This window comes from Lynx canadensis, chromosome D3 (genome assembly GCF_007474595.2).
Source record: "Lynx canadensis isolate LIC74 chromosome D3, mLynCan4.pri.v2, whole genome shotgun sequence".
NCBI classification, from domain to species: domain Eukaryota; kingdom Metazoa; phylum Chordata; class Mammalia; order Carnivora; family Felidae; genus Lynx; species Lynx canadensis.
The window spans coordinates 86,554,972-86,571,755 of NC_044314.2; the positions used below are offsets into that span (position 1 = coordinate 86,554,972).

General features: G+C 50.0%; 1 protein-coding gene across 1 annotated transcript in view; it reads left to right on the plus strand.

The window, feature by feature from the left end:
- The window catches only part of LRRC43 (leucine rich repeat containing 43), a 34,583-nt gene extending 18,156 nt beyond the window's left edge, over positions 1-16,427 (plus strand). Inside the window, exons 3-12 of the mRNA XM_030336888.1 lie at positions 245-355; positions 2,716-2,855; positions 5,005-5,243; positions 5,857-6,044; positions 6,646-6,884; positions 8,845-8,986; positions 9,117-9,272; positions 9,381-9,566; positions 9,898-9,931; positions 16,223-16,427. Of these exons, the coding sequence (XP_030192748.1) occupies positions 245-355; positions 2,716-2,855; positions 5,005-5,243; positions 5,857-6,044; positions 6,646-6,884; positions 8,845-8,986; positions 9,117-9,272; positions 9,381-9,566; positions 9,898-9,931; positions 16,223-16,350 (1,563 nt within the window). The 3' untranslated portion in view covers positions 16,351-16,427. The remainder of the gene's footprint in view (positions 1-244; positions 356-2,715; positions 2,856-5,004; positions 5,244-5,856; positions 6,045-6,645; positions 6,885-8,844; positions 8,987-9,116; positions 9,273-9,380; positions 9,567-9,897; positions 9,932-16,222) is intronic.
- Positions 16,428-16,784: the final 357 nt, after the last annotated feature.

The following is a 16,784-nucleotide window of genomic DNA, read 5'->3' on the forward strand; positions in this document are numbered from 1 at the left end:
CAGCGCCTCCGGGGAGTGAGGCGGGGGCTGAGAGGTCACTGCGGAGGCGGAGCCCAGGGATCCTGGTGGAGTGTGCAGGAGAGGCTGTAAGAGGGTCGGTAGGGGAGACGAAAGGGGTTGGGGTGTTCGAGGTGACTCCCTCAGGAGGCAGGTGGCCTCCTGTCGGTGGCCTCCCGTGGACCCTGTTTCTGCTCCAAAGCTGCCTCACCCGCAAGAGCTCCAACTTCCTTTCCTTCCCTTCCAGGTGAGCCTGGTGGATAAAGACCTCCTGAAATTTCTAAATCTTGAAGAGTTGGTACTGAGTGCTAATCAAATCCAGGAGATTGATGCTGTCAACCTGCCCCCAACTCTCAAGGTAAAAGAGCTCAGACTCCATTTAGGGTCTTCGAGTTGGTTCTGCCCAGAGGCCTTGCCCCTGCCCTCCCCACCGAAGGTTTGGCCAGTGTGGCTGGATGCCAAGGACCAGCCCCAGGCTTTGGAGAGGGAGGCCAGGTTCCGAAAAAGTAGAATCTCCACAGGACCCTGCCGTTCCGTGTCTGGGTGTATGCCCCAGAGAAGTGAAGGCAGGGACTGAGATTCTTGCTGGCCCGTCTTCACGGCAGCACTCCTCACGACAGCTGAAAGGTGGAGACAACCCAGATGTCCACCAGCCGAGAAAGGGCAAACAAAATGCGGTCCCTCCATGTGGTGGGATATTCTTCAGTCATAAACCGGAACGATTCGTGCTGGGACATGGACGAACCTTGAACACGTGATGCTGAGTACAAGAGTCCCGACACGAGAGGTCACATGTTAGCTGATTCCACTTGCATGAAATATCTAGAAGAGGCAATTCCACAGAGACAGGGAGTAGATCAGAGGTTACTGGGGCAGGGGTGAGGGCGATGTGGAGTTGTTGCTTAATGGGGTACAGTCTGTCTGGGGTGATGAAAAATTTCAGAAGTAGGTAGCAGTGACAGCTGCACTACAGTGTGAGTGAACTTAATGTCACTGAATTGTACACTTAAAAGGAGGTAAAATGGGGGCGCCTGGGTGGCTCAGTCGTTTGAGCCTCCTGACTCTTGATTTCAGCTCAGGTCATGATCCCAGGGTTGAGGGATCTAGCCCCGTGTTGGGCTCCATGCTGAACTTGGAGCCTGCTGAAGATTCTCTCTCTCTCTCTCTCTCTCTCTCTCTCTCTATTTCTCTATCCCTCCCCCACTCCCTCCCCCGCTCATGTGCACAGTCTCTAAAATAAAAAAATAAAGAAAAAAGAAAAATAGGTAACATGACAAATTATATATATTTTGCCACCATAAAAATAATCATTTGAAAAGAAACTAGGAGCACCGGAATGGCTCAGTCAGTTAAACGTCCAACTCTTGATTTTGTCTCAGGTCATGATCTCACGGTCGTGAGATCAAGCTCCCCATCAGGCTGTGCGCTAAGCGTGGAGCCTGCTCAAGATTCTCTCTCCCTCTCTCTCTGCCCCTCCCGAGGTCATGCACAGGCCATGCTCTCTCTCAAAATAAATAAATAAATAAATAAATAAATAAATAAATAAATAAATAAATGCATGCTATTCCAGGCTTAAGTTTTTATTTTTATTTACTTTGAGATAGAGAATGAGCAGGGGAGGGGCAGAGAGAGAGGGAAACAGAATCCCAAGTGGGCTCTGTGCTGTCAGTGCAGAGCCCGATGCGGGGCTTGAACTCACAAACTGTGAGATCATGACCTGAGCTGAAACCGAGTTGGATGCTTAGCTGACTGAGCCACCCAGGTTCCCCCAAATGCTCTCCATTTTAAGTTAAATGTGGAAATTAGTAGATGTAGTGGCAAAAGGGACTCAGAAATATGGCTCAGTGCCAGGCTTCGGAAGAACTCAGGTGAGACCTTGGAGCAGAAGTGCAAGAATGCCTTGTTCTCCTCAAGTCCATCCCTTACTCCAGCCAGGGGCCCTTTAGCTTTCTCAGTGACATGTTGCTGTGGGTTGAGCAATTGCCAAAATGCTATGTTACCCCCCGTCCCGTGCCAAATTTTAAAGTTTTCTTCACAAAAGGAAAAGAAAGTTTCCAACACCTGCTATAGAAATATTATTCCATATTAAAAAAAAATTAATGTTTATTTATTTTTGAGAGAGACAGCACAAGAGGGGGAGGGGCAGAGAGAGAGGGAGACACAGAATCCGAAGCAGGCTCCAGGCTCTGAGCGGTCAGCACAGAGCCCCACGCGGGGCTGGAACTCAGTAACCGTGAGATCATGACCTGAGCTGAAGTCGGATGCTCAACGGACTCAGCCACCAGGTGCCCTGTTTTTCCCCTATTTTATTTTATTTATTTATTTTTTTTTTTCAACGTTTATTTATTTTTGGGACAGAGAGAGACAGAGCATGAACGGGGGAGGGGCAGAGAGAGAGGGAGACACAGAATCGGAAACAGGCTCCAGGCTCTGAGCCATCAGCCCAGAGCCCGAAGCGGGGCTCGAACTCACGGACCGCGAGATCGTGACCTGGCTGAAGTCGGACGCTTAACCGACTGTGCCACCCAGGCGCCCCTTTCCCCTATTTTAAAGTGAGTCCGGATGGACACCGGGGTGGCCTGGCTTGAATGCTTCACGGTCCTCCCCCGTTTCTCAGGGAGGAGGGAGGGAGGAGGAGGGACAGCGGGAGGGAGGGAGAAGGGAAGGAAGGATGGAGGGACTGGGGCTCACAGGCACCATTCTTTCTGCCTCTCTCAGGTGCTGGAGCTCTATGGCAACGAGATCCGCAGCATGGAGTGTCTGTGCGCTGCCCCGCCCCCGCGACTCCAGCACTTGGGGTTGGGTCACAACAAGCTTCTGGGCCCCCTGGAAAGTCTCTATGTCACCTCCAACCACTGGTAACTCCAGAGTCCCAGACAGAAAGAGAGAGAGAGAGAGAGAGAGAGAGAGAGAGAGAGAGAGAGAGAAGGGCTTAGTGTTAGGTTTGGATGATTGCACCCTGGTGCCTTGATGGACTCTGCTTTGCTCTCTTTTTTTTTTTTTTCTTGTCTTCCGTTCCCTTCCCCCTCCCCTCCCCTCCCCTCCCCTTCCCTTCCCTTCCCTTTTTAGCTTTGCTCTTTTATTTTCTTTTTTAACTTTGCTCTTTTCTATAATAACTGCTGGTTGGCTGCCAGCTCCAGTCCTAGGATTTATTTCTCTAACTAAATAAGCAAACATTTCCACCGAAGCCCAGGGAAGGATTACAAATAGCAGGAAGCAAAAGCAAACCTTTTGCTATGATGCTTTTAGAGCAGGGTTTCTTGACTTGGGCACTGCCGGCACTGGAGTGGGAACCTGTCGGTGGTGGGGCTGTCTTGCGCACACAGGAAGTCGAGCGGCACCCCTGGCCTCCACCCACTAGATGCCAGTAGCACCCCTGCCCCAGTTGTAACCACCAAAGTGTTTGTAGATAGTGCCCAGTGCGTGCCGTGCAAAATCGCCCCCAGCTGCCCTACAGACCGCTCCTGCTGTGACTTGTCTCCTTGGGGACTGAGCGGTGGGAGACAAAACCCCGGGTCTGAGGACTATGCGGGGACCCGAGGCGACCTGTGAAAGGCCGTCAGAGGAAGCTTTCGGGGTGTGCTGTGAGGATTCCCAGGGTTTCAGCGTCCTGGGCAGCCATGGGCTTAGGTTCACAGCCCGGAAGGGGCAGAGGACATAGGCCAGCATCACTTCCCTGCTTTTCTAGGTAACCTGGAGAACGATCTCAGGTGGCCCAACTGTACGTGCTCTTGGAACGTGCCCGACTCTGGCCATAGTTTCCTTCTTCCTCCTCTTTCTCCCACCCTTGCCAAGCTCTCTCTACACAGTCTTGGCCGCGTGCGCTTCTGCACCTCTTTCTTCCACTGACGGCGGCTGCCAGGAGGGAGGTGTACGTGTTAGACTTCTGTGATGGCTGATTTCAGACCGTGGACAGGGTACCGGGTGTTCTGATTTTTTTAATTTGGAAAACATACTTATTCTAAACGTAGGTAACCTGCTTGATGCCAAGTGTGGCTTTCATAAAAACATGTATGTGAAACCTTTGATTTTCACTGCTTTGAAATTAAAAGGAGGGCCCCCTTTTCGTGGACCGATTTTGCCGATGCGTTCTCAGTCTTCTTGAAGAAGGCTGACACGGGATACGGTCCGTGTGCTGGTCCCCATGAAATGTTCTTGGGTATTTCCCGTTGACTGGCTAGCCAACATCACGGGCGGGACAGGCTGCAAAAGGAGAGCAGAAGGGGAGGGGACATGGCTGAGCTCGGTCAGCTGGAGGCCCGGGGTACAACAAAGTGCTGATGAAGCGCCCCTGGCGCTTCTCTCGCGGCTGCTCTCAGAGCTGAAACCAGTTTGCTTTCTAGTGTGCGCACTGGGGAACCACCCCTGCCCCCTGTGTGGCCCTCTTCTCCAGACTGGCATGGAGGGTGCCTCCTTTGTCCTCACTGGCATGTTCTTCACTCTTGTGCCCCAAGAAAGGAATCACGTGGCTTCCTATGACCGTGAGCCAGCCGGGCTTTGGAAGGCATCCTCCAGCTTCTAAACCCCTCATCCCAGATCCCCATATCCACCTCCCTCTCTTACCCCTACTCACCGCCCCTCCCCATGAGGCTTCCATCTGTCTTCCTTGCCAGTCTGTCCGTCTTTGTTGAGAACCTTCTAGTGGCACAACACTGTGTCAGGATCTATGGGAGGGACCAAGAAGAAAAGACCGGTGTAAATGGAAGTCAGTGGAGGCAGGATGTGACGAGGGCCATCTCTGTCGCAGCGAGGATGGCAGTGTCGTGGAGAGAGGGGGGGCAGTAGAACCAAGAAGCGCTTCCCGACAGGGTGGCTAACTTGAGTCAAGGGCGCCTGACTTGGGAGTCGAGGGTGGGCTGAAATTCCTAACCTGCCCTCAGCACAGGCCTTCTGTCTGTTCTGGATGCGGAGTGCCGGCGGGTGTTGAGCAAGGCAGGCCGGGCACACGTCCCCATCCCTTTGCTCACCCTGCCTCTGGACCCCCAGATGGTCCTGCTTCCCTTCTAGGCCCAACCTCGTCTCTCTGGACCTGAGCTTCAACGACCTGACGGACCTGCAGGGCATGATGGCCAGCCTCAGCACCCTCCGCCGCCTGAGGCTGCTGGTGCTGCAGGGGAACCCGCTGGCCCTGCTGCCCTACTACCGAGGCTTCACCATCGACAGCCTGTCCCAGCTCTGCGTGCTGGACGACATCACCGTGTCTCCCAGCGAGAAGCATCAGTTCCGGGGGCTCGGCCGCAGTGGGGGTGAGGGAGCTGATGTGCCCAGTGGGGAGGGGCCGGCATCTGACCCCTCGAGCCTCTGCTGCCTGTCCACCATCGAACTAGCGGTCTGTCCCTGCAGCTCCCCAGTTGACCCACACCCTAATCAGGCGTAGCTCACCTTCTCGGTCAGAGTTCTGTCCCAGACTTTTGATGCCTGTGATTGGGATTTGGGGACAGAAGCAGTAAGGAGGCAAACAGGAAACATTCTTTAAATCAACTTCTTTACTTTTGTGGCGGTTTGAGATCACCCCCTTGTGGCCCATGCCACAAGCTGCATCAGAGGTTTCTCAAGGTCAAGATGGTGATAATAGCTCTGCCTACTGTGAGCCAGGCTGGTGCTAAGATAACATGTACTCTTCATCTGTAACCATCCTGTAAAGCAGCTACTACCGTTCCCATTATACAGACCCAGAAAACAAGGCTTAAGAGGGGTGTCTTACCAAAAAGGGACTTACCCCCAAACAGCTGTTGGAACTTGGCAGAACTGGGATTTGAACCCAAGTCTGCAAACTCTGAGGCTCCCCACTGAGTGGAGAGAACGCAAGAATCCGGCTCGCCTGCCGTCCCCCTCACTCCTACCCATTCTCCCTTGCAGACCTCTTGGCACGGCAGGCACAGCTCGTGGTGACCATTGGAAATGTCAAGGGGGTTCAGGACACCTCTGTCTTAGACCCGGAACCAGGGCCCCAAGGCCCTTTTATCACTTACAGCTATTATGTGACCTACGATTTTGTAGAAGAGGAAGAAGGAGAAGGAAGTGAATATGGTGGTGTCCTGGCAGAGGTGTGTGATCCGGGGGCTCTCGCCCCCCCCCCCCGGAACTGGGGTTGGGGGGGGGGGGGAGGGAGGGCTGGGCTGCACTGGGGTCCGCGAGGTGTCCTGCGCAGGCAGAACAGCTTCTCAGCTTCTTGGGGCCCAGGAAACCCCTTCACAGGGAGCTTTCTGATTCACACCCTCCTCCGAGAAGGGAAGAGGCTCGTTCAGCCCCTTTCTTGAACCTCCTCTTTTCCTTCACCTCCTTCCTTTGCCCTTGAACATGAGCAAACGGCCTCACAAGGAAACAGCGTTTACAACCAGGTTGGTTGCTCCCCGCGGCATGCTTCTCCCCTACTGCATCACCCTTCCCTTCGGAAGCAGACCTCAGGGTGTCATTCGGCCAGGAGCAACGGAGGACACCCCAGCTTCTGCAGAAATTGTTAACTGTTCTTACCCCTAAGGCAGTTCTCTGAGAAGGGGCATTAAGAAAACCCTTCCTGCCCCAGTCTGTGTGTTCGCTGGCTCCGCAAGTTCACCGTGGCGCGGACACCCGTTCACGCGCACGCGCGCTGCGCGCCCTGAGAACCCTGAACACCGCGGCCGGGCGGGTGTGTGGTCTCTCCCGCAGATCGTCATGCCCTCGCCCAGCGCCGAACAGCTGGCCGAGGACATTCCGGAGGACGTTCCCGAAGAGATCTTCGAAGAGCACGAGGACTCTGCGGAGTCCGGGCTGTCCGCCCAGTCGGGAGAGCGCGAGGATTCGCTCGTGTCGGGCGGGTCGGCGCCCTTGCCCGGGGCGGCCGACTCCGCGGAAGAGCTGGCCAAGCTGCGGCCGCGAAGAGACCCCCGGCTCTGCCCCTCCCCAGGGTAAGGACGGAGACCCTGCCCTGCGGGAGCCCCTTCCTCGTCCAACAGCAGGGCACACCCCCCCCCCCCCCCCCGCCCCCGGGCCGCGCGGGACGGGCCGAGGCTGCGCTCCCGGCTGTGCAGGCCCGGCACTCCGAGCCCTACCCCCCGCGCTTCCTTCCCTCCGCCCGGCAGGGCTGCATCGCCTTCCCGCCGCCAGGTGTCCCGCCGCCAGGTGTCCCGCCGCCAGGTGTCCCGCCGCCAGGTGTCCCGCCGCCAGGTGTCCCGCCGCCAGGTGTCCCGCCGCCAGGTGTCCCGCCGCCAGGTGTCCCGCCGCCAGGTGTCGCGCACGCGGGCATTTCTTAGTCACCCGAGAGGACAGCACTTTCCGTTTTAGCCCTCAGAGTTGAGAGGCTTTTCAGTTTAACTTCTTGGCACGTGGAACGTGTCCTGGCATCCGACCCCTGGTGTGGCTCTTGCGGCCTGAGCAGCAGGCTCTTCCTTACCCTCCTAAGGCCCCTCTGGCCTCACAGCCCCCACAGGTGTTGTCTTATCTGATGAAGAACCTTTTGATGAAGAATTTTTAGGGTCACTTCTCATTAGGTATTGAAGCTCTATTAACTGATTTTTGTAACTAATTTCAAAACATGGAGCCTGGTTTGGGTTTATTTAATAATAATAATAATTACTGTTATTATTATGCCAACATGGGCTTGAACTAAGACCTGAGCTGAGATCAAGAGTGAGACGCTTAACCGAATGAGCCACCCAGACGCCCCTGGGTTTATTTTTTACAAAATTCAACTGAGGGTAAATGATAAGGTTTGTGGAGAATATGGAAAAGCTGCAGTGGCCCATCCACTTGTGCTGTGTTCCCTCAGGTGGCAGAACCAGGCAAGCGGCCATCCCCGCTGCCAGAGAGAAGGTGGGGGACAACCAGCCACCCCCCGTGCCAGGCTCCTCAGTCAACCACAGCCGACGACTTTGTGGTTCTTGGTGGTGCTGAGTTTTTGAAAACATAAACAAAAAGTCGCAAATAATTCTGCTTTAAAAATATGTAAATTAGAAAAATATGTACATGAGAAAATAAGTTTCTTCTTCTGCATCCATCTAACCTATTCTATAGAATGAATTACTCTTTTTTTTCTTCTTCTTTTTTTAAGTAGGCTCTATGCCCATCATGGGGCTTGAACTCGGGAACCCAAGATCAAGAGTCACAGGCCTTACTGACTGAGCCAGCCAGGCCCCGGAGTGAATTATTCTTTATTATTATTTGAGAGAGAGAGCAGGAGAGGGACAGAGGGAGACAGAGAGAGAAAGAGACTCTTAAGCGGGCTCCACACTCAACATGGAGCCCAATGTGGGGCTCGATCCCATGACCCTGGGATCATGACCTGAGCCAAAATCAAAAGTTGGACACTCAACCCACTGAGCCACCCAGGTGCCCCCAGAGTGAGTTATTCTTAATAGTTTTGTGCACGTAGTTCCCTATTTTTTTCTTATACAGTCATATATATAAACATATATACTCATATCTTTTTTGTTTTAAAAAAATAGACTTCTGTATATCAATTTGAAATTTGCTGATTTTCCATGTGGCTGTGGACATACAGATCTGTTCTACCATTAAAAAAAAATAAACGATTGAGGTGTAACACACACATAGAGAAATATCCACTTTACAGCCAAATGATGAGGACACCCAGGTAGCCACTGCCCTTGACAAGTAACAACATACCAGGACCTCGGAAGACTCCTTAGGCCCCTGCCTCCTCCCCAAGGGTCACGGTCAACTCAACTACCACCATTAACTAGTTTGCCTCTCTTTGACCTTAATCTAAATGCATCGGGCAGTAATCCTTTGTGTCTGGCCTCATCTCCCGCTGTGCACGTGTGTGCACATCTTCTCAAAGGCCTGGTCCTGGTCCCCGGCCACAGCCTCCCGGGTGATGGGACCCCTGTCTTCATCCCCCTCCCCAAGGACCGTTCTCTTCAGCACTGTCCGCAAGCCCTGGACTGATGTCATCCCCTGCAGCTACGAGATGCAGCACACACTCAAGGACCTGGTGCCACTCAAGGCTTTCCTGCTGGCGGGAACCACTGTGACCATCGTGGAGGAGAAGGTGGGTGGCCGGGATCCCCCTTTTCCTGTCTCCCGGTCTTCTGTCGTGGGGCCCCGCTCCCTCGTCGGCAAGGTCCCAGCCAGCCCCAGGCTGGCCTGTGTTCACTCGTGGCCGCCTCGCCGTCCCCTAGATTCTCTCTTGGCCTGCGGTGCTGCCTCCTGTTGACGTCCCGTTGCCTGCCAAGAAAGGAAAAGGGGAGAAGGACAAGAAGGGGAAGAAGGAGAAAGACAAGAAGGGAAAAGACGGGAAGGACACGGCAGGGAAAAGGGAGAAAGAGGTGGCAAAGGTACTGGCCGGGCTGCCAGGTGCCCCGAGGTGGTGGCGGCGGCGGCCGTGGGCACTCTGGGCACTGTCCCTGCTGGGCCCCGTCCACTCTCCTGACCTCTCTCCACAGGAACAGAAGGGATCCAAGAAGAAAGAGCTTCCTAAGGAGCTCCGCCAGGACCCGCCCATCCTGCGGGTGTTGGGCAGTGGCTTGGTGGTCCTGGAGCCCCTGCTGGCGGGGGAGCCACTTGTGTCCGAAGTGTGCAACTTTGGGGTGATCCGCACTTTGGAAACTGACAGGCTGACGTCCCTCAGGGTACAGTAGGGCCTCTGTCACACCCCTCCCCATCAAACCAGTGCTGGGCAGGGAAGCGTTATGGGGGGGGGGGCGCATCTCTGAGCCTCCCAACCTCCTCTGGAAGCCCCCGTACTGGCAGGGCCCTGGGATGCCTGGGGAGGAGGAAGGCCTCTCCCCAGGCCATGCGGCGGTGCCCAGCTCCCAGCCCTCTGGGTTACTGGCTCCTCAGGCAGCCTTCTCAGGTGTGGGGAGCCAGGTTAGAGCTGCCCTGCCTTCCTATAGGACAGCACCCCTTCCCCGGTGCCCACCAAGTCCAGTAAGCATCTCTTGTTGTGGTTCTTCCTCTCAGGATTCAAAGAACAAGAACAAGAGAGCTAAAAAAGGTAAGAATTAACGGTGGTAACTGAGAGCAGGGAGCGTTTATTGAGGACCTCAGTCTATTCAGGTTGCTATAACAGAACACCACAGCCCAGGAGGCTTATAGACAGCACACATTTCTTTCCTGCAGTCGTGGAGACTGCAAACTCTAAGACCGAGGTGCCAGCATCGTTAGGTGAGGGCCCTCTTCCTGGGTCTTAGCCAGCACCTTCTTGCCATGTCTTCACATGGTAGAAAGGGTGAGCGAGCTCCCTGGAGCTTCCTTTGTAAGGACGCTAATCCCATTCCTGAGGCTCTACCCTCATGAGCTCCCAAGGCCCCGTCTCCTAATACCATCACTTTGGGGGCTAGAATTTCAACATGTGAATTTTGCAGGGACACAAACATTCAGACTGTAGCAGGACCTGGGGAAGGATCAGCCTGATTTGGGACCAAAGAAATGGAAGAATGGAGAACTGTGTCTTCTGGCCAGTGGGAAGGCCATGCCCGCTCTGAGGACCAAACCCTACATCTTTCTTGCATCTCTGAGAAAAGAGCGCCTGCTGTGGGTTATGTGAAGGGCAGGAGAGGCAGTTTGGGGTAGGAGCCAGGATGAGGTGGGATAGGGGACTGAAGATGGGACTGGCCCAGCATCCTTCTGGCTCAGCAGTCGTCCGGCCCTCTTTGCCCAATGAGGAGCCTGGACTGAGCAAGGGGCAGTCACTGAAGTGTCTGAAATAGGTAAGCTTTAGATTTGAATTTTAGAAAGAACCGGCTGGCTTGGAAGGAGCGCTAGGAGGCAGGGGACCAGCTGGGAGGCTACTGCGAGGTGCAAGGAGGCGTAAGATGAGGTCAGAGCAGCACTAGTCCCAACAGCTAAAAAGTGGAAACAGCCCAGTGTCCATCCGCGGAGGAGCGCCTGAAGAGGACACGGGTATCCATGCATCGGATCACCCAGCAGAAAAGAATGAAGCGCCACGTGTGTACAACGTGGAGGAACCTTGAAAACGGGATGCAGAGTGAAAGAAGCCAGATGCCAAAGGCCACGTACTGTATAATTCCACTTGTGTGAAATGCCCGCAACAGGTGAATCCATAGAGACAGAAAATGGATCAGTGGTTGTGGGGGTTGGGGGTTGGGGGTGGGGAGTGACTGCTAATGGGTACTGGGTTTCCATTTGGGGGGACGAGATGTTCTGGAATTAGATAATGGTGATGATTCTACAACATTGTGAATACACTAAAAGCGACAGAAGAAGCGTACATTTAAAAAGAGTTCAAATGTTGAATATTAAGAGAATTTTATCTCAATGAAAAAAAATTCACCTAAAAACAAAACAAAACCAAACCCTGTAAAAGGCAAGAAGTGCTAAGTCATTTCCTGACTTGGAAATGGGCAGCAGAGATGGTGTGGAGAAGACAGGTGTGAGTTACCGTGGGGCCGGGGGTGGACGGGAGAGACTCGGGCCCAGGGCCTGTGAAGCTGAAGTGTGTGGAGCATCTAAGAAGCCCTTCCCTCACCTGCCCATTGTCACCCGGGGCGCTCTCCATCTCCTTTGCCACCACGCTAGACAATCACAATTGCCACCTTGCTGCACCTCCTTCCTCCCGCTCTGTGGCCGGTCTGTCAGCACCCCCACAGCAGCCGGGACGATTTTGTTTGCAGATCTGGTTGTGTCACTCTACTGCTGGAAATTCTTCCATGACTTCCTGCTGGCTCATCACAAAATCCAAATGTCCATGTTCTATAAGCTCTTCCCCCCCCACCCCCAAGAGTTCTGCCTAGAATACTCCATTTGCACTTGCCACTCTTTTTACTCAGCAACTTGTTTTGCCAGATCTCAGCCTCAGTTGCCTTCTTCGGGGGAGTTGATCCCTGGATTAGTGTGGGCTTCCTTGTTTTCTTCAGGGTATCCTGTTTTCATCCTTGGTACTCAGCGCCATGCTAACTACAGAGATATGAATATGTGTCCTGGTTTACCTTTTATCTTGTCCACTACACTGAAACTACAAGAGAGTGGGGGCTATGCCTGCATTCTTTAAAGTCAGACAGTCCCCAGCCTCCAGCATAGTAGGCCATTGACATTGAATGAATGAATGAATCAGCTTATAGGTGGTATTTAAAGTCATGAAAATATGTGCGCTTATGTTGACAGAGAAGAGGATTGAGCACAGTGCCCTGGGGAACACTACAAATTTTGAGCAGGAAGGGACAGCAAGACTTGAACGATCAAATTTAAACATGTACTAAAGCAAAACTCAAAGATATTGAAAGGAACACAAAAATGGTACCCAAGGTAAAATTTATGTCTTCCATCCAATAGAAAAACTACCAGGCATTAAAAGAAAGAGCAAGAAAATTTAATATATAATGAGAATTTATTGTTCACAATTGACTCAGAAATGACATATGTTAGAATTAGTAGACAAGGACATTAAAGAAGTTATAATTATATTCCATATATCTAAGAAGCTAAAGGAAAGATTGGTGGCGGTATGTAGCAATATGGAAGATAAGCTAAACTTTTAGAGATGAACACTACCATGTTACATTAAAAATACATTCAGTGGGATTAGTGGCATATTAGACAATTCAGAAAAAAAAAAAAGATTAGTAAACTGGAAGCAGTGGAAACTATCCACAATTAAACTCAGAAAAATGGTTGGAAAAAAATGAATAGAGCATCAGTGAATTTTCAGACAAATTCAAAGGAACTGATGTCCATGCAGTTGGAGTCCCCAAAGGAGAGTGAGGAGGGCAGAAAGACTATCTAAAGAAATAATTGCTGAAACACTTCCTCCAAATTAGATGGAAAATATCAATATACCAATCCAAAAAGTTAAGTGAACTCTAAACACAAGAAGCATGAAGAAAACAAAACCAAGCTAGATAATAATACAACTGCTAAAAGTTGGTGATAAAGACACATTATGTACAGAAGAACAAAGATAAAGATGACATCAGATTTGTCATCAGGAAAATGTCAAATAGAAGACAGTGGAGGAAGTCTCAAAGAAAAACATCAACTTAAAATTTTTTACCCAACAAAACTATCTCCAAAAACAAAGGCAAAGTGAACACTTTTCTAGACAAATGCTGAAAGAATGCATCACCAGCATACATGTACTACAAGAAAAGTTAAAAGTAGTTCTTTAAGGAGAAGAAAATACTAGATGGATCTGGATCTGTACAAAGAAATTGAGAGCATTGAAAATGGTAATTGTAAGTAAATATAGACTCCTTTCTTATTTAAGTATGTTTAAATTATAGTTAATTGTTTAATGAAAAATGTATGTGTGTGTGTGTGTGTGTGTGTATATATATATATATATATATATATATATATAACCAATAGAATGTACAATAATAGCAAAAAGGCTAGAAGTGGGAGTAAGGAAAGAAATGGAAGTGTATCATTGTAAGGTTCCTATTTCTATGTGAAGTGGTATAATATCACTTGAAGCCAACAAAGGAGTAAAAAGAAGGATCATAAAGATAGTTATTCTTAAAGAATAAAACAAAAAGAAACAGAGGACATGTGAGTTAATAGAAAACAAATAAGATGGTAGACTTAAATGTAATCATATCAATAATCGCATTAAATGTAAATGGTCTAAACACCCAATTAAAAGGCAGAGATGATCAAATTGGATAAAAAAGATGCAACCATATGCTACCTACCCGAAACCCACTTTAAATATAAAGATACAAAAATATTAAAAGGATGGAGAAAGATATTCTTGCTAACACTAATAAAAAAACAGGAGCAACTATTAATATCAGACATAATGGACTTCAGAGAAAGACTATTACCAGGGGTAAAGAGGGTTATTTTGTAATAATAAAGGAGTCAGGAGGATGTAACAATCCTAAGTATGCAGCTAATAATTGAGCTTGAAAATATATGAAACAAAAACTGATAGAACTACAGGGAGCAATAGACAAATCCAAAATTATATTCAGAGATTTCAATACACCTCCCTAAGTAATTGATAGAACAAATAGAAAATCATTAAGGATGTAGGAGACCTGAATCACACTGCCAATCAACTTGACGTAACCGACATCTGTAGAGTACCCCACCGAACAACATGAGAATACACCTTCTGTAAGTGCACAAAGAACTGAGATATTCCATAATCTGGGCTATTAATAAAGTCTCAATAAGTTTAAAACAATTCAAGACATACAAAGTATCCTATCCTCTATGACTACAGGGGAATTAAATTAGAAATCAGTAAAAGAAGTATGTAAGATCTCTCAATTGTTTGAAACTAAATTACACACTTTTTAAAAATCTTTTTTAAATGTTTATTTTTTTGAGAGATAGAGTGCGAGTGGGGGAGGAGCAGAGAAAGAGAGAGGGGGAAAGACAGACACAGAATTTGAAGTAGTCTCCAAGCTCTGAGCTGTCAGCACAGAAGTCGGACGCTCAACCAACTGAGCCATCCAGGCGCCCCTAAATAACGCACTTCTAAATAACCTATCAGTCAAAGAAGAAATCAAAAAGGAAATTAGAAAATATTTTGAACGGAATGAAAATGAAAAGATAAAATATCAAAATTAATAGAATATAACTAAAACAGTATTTATACAGAAATCTATAGCACTGCATACCTATAATTAGAAAAGCTTCTAAAACTATTAAGTGAGTTTAACAGGGTTGCATGATACAGGATCAGTATTCAAAAATTAATTGTATTTCCATATACTAGCAATAAACAATTAGATACTGAAATTTAAAAATACCATTTAAAATGCCATTGAAAAATATGAAATAGGGATAAATCTGACTAAGGATGTGGAAGTTCTATACACTGAAAACTACAAAATGTTGCTGAGAGAAATCAAAGACTTAAATGGATAAATATGTACATGGATAGGGAGATTCAGGATTGTTAAGATGTTGGTTTTCCTCAGATTGATCTATGATTCAACCTGATAACAATCATAATTCTGGGGGGATTTTTTTTTTTTTTTTGGTAGAAATCAGCAAGCTGATTCTAAAATTAATATGGAAATTCAAAGGATGTAGAATAGCCAAAACAGCTTTGAAAAAGAACAAAGAGGGACACCTGGGTGGCTCAGTTGGTTAGCATTAGACTCCGGGCTCAGGTCATGACATCACAGTCTGTAGGTTCCAGCCCTGCATAGGGCTCTGTGCTGACAGCTGGGAGCCAGGAGCCTGCTTTGGATTCTGTGTCTCCCTCACTCTGCTCTTGCCCGCTTGTGCTGTCTCTCAAAAATAAACATTGAAAAAAAAAGTTTTTTTTAAGAAAAAGAACAAAGGATGTACACTGCTGGACTTCAGGGCCCATACAAATATGGACAATGGGCATGATTTATAATCAAGCTACGGGGTCAAGATGGTCTTAATTTTCTTTTACTCTTTTGCAAATTTCTTTATTGTCTGGCTTAATTGAGGATAGTTGCATTTGAATAGCTGCTCCCGCAGCCCCTAATCTCTTGTGATGTGTTGCTGTGATTGTAGTGTATGAAGAAAATCCAGTCTCACATGGGCATGAAACTGGAAAAGGGGCTATTTTCATAGGCTTTCAAATAACTGGTATCTTAGATATTATGTCACAATTTGACAACTATTTTTTTAAAGCCTGTTACAGTGTGAATACTGAATCTATCGTTTTTGCATAGTTACCTTAAAATCCATTAGTCTACATTGCTTTTTTTTTTCACATTGCATTTTGAAGGGCTATCTTGCCCCTGCACAATCTGTGACGTCAGACATGGGTTATTTGTAAAATGCTGGTTCACAGAGTTATGCAGATCTTCCAACCGTTGACACGTTTCATTACACATTATCCAAAAATCATATTCTTCATCAGCACCCATATGATTAGAAAAGTCTTGGAGTGTTGGGAAACTGTTAAGTTCACGGTGGCAGATGCGATGTTCCAAAATTCTAATTTCTACTCGAAAGCTCAAATGTCATAAATGTATCAAAATGCTTTCTGTTGTTTTCCCCGCAATGCCAGGCTTCCTTCGTTTGCTTTTTAGCAAACATCTACCAAATATCCGCGTCCGAATAACCATGGTTTGTCGGTGTTCTTTCAAGAGAAACCGGTGTTCCCAGACACGTGGCTAGTTCATCTCGCAGCTCCAACAGCTGAGCCTGGTTAAACGATCTGATGAGGGGTGACTGAAGTGTGTTCCTCACTACGCCGACAACGAAGCCGCGCTCCCCCTGGCTCGGAGGGCAGCTCTGCGTTTCGGGGATGCGGAACGAGCCCGTCCAGGACGGCCGAGAAGCAGCCCGCACGCCCCTCGGGACTCACAGACCCGCGTTTTTATTTCCTCAGAAAAGACCAAACCTGCGGCTGCAGTGTACGACGGCGACTACCAGCCCCAGCCCTTGACGGTGGAGGTGCAGATCCAGCTGAACCAGTGCCGCACGGCCGAGGAGGCGCTCCGGGAGTTCGCCCTGTAGGGCGCGGGATTAAAGGCTGTTCTGACCACCGCAGCTCCGCGTCCGTGTGGCCGCCGCGCCCGGGAGCGGGGGGTGGGCCGGGGCGGCGGGGCGGCCTCCGCGGCCGCAGGTGTGCGGCGGGAGCGCGGAGGAGCCCGGAGGGGGCGGGGCCCCGCAGCCCCGCCTCTCCCGCTGCCCAAGCGGGCCCCGCCCACCGGCCGAGCGGAGCGGAGCGGGAGGTGCGAGGCTAGAGCTCGCGTCCGCGCTCGGCCGCTCGAGCTCCACGCCCGTGCCTGGCCCGGCGTCCCGGCTCAGGTAGGTCCGCGGGGGGCGGGTTGTGCGGGACCGGGGGCGCCTGGGGCCGCGCTGCGGGCTCAGGGGTGTCTTCACTGTGCCGGAGAGGGCCGGGGCTGCCCGTGCCTCTGCACCCCGGCGCGTCCGCGAGGACGCCTGGT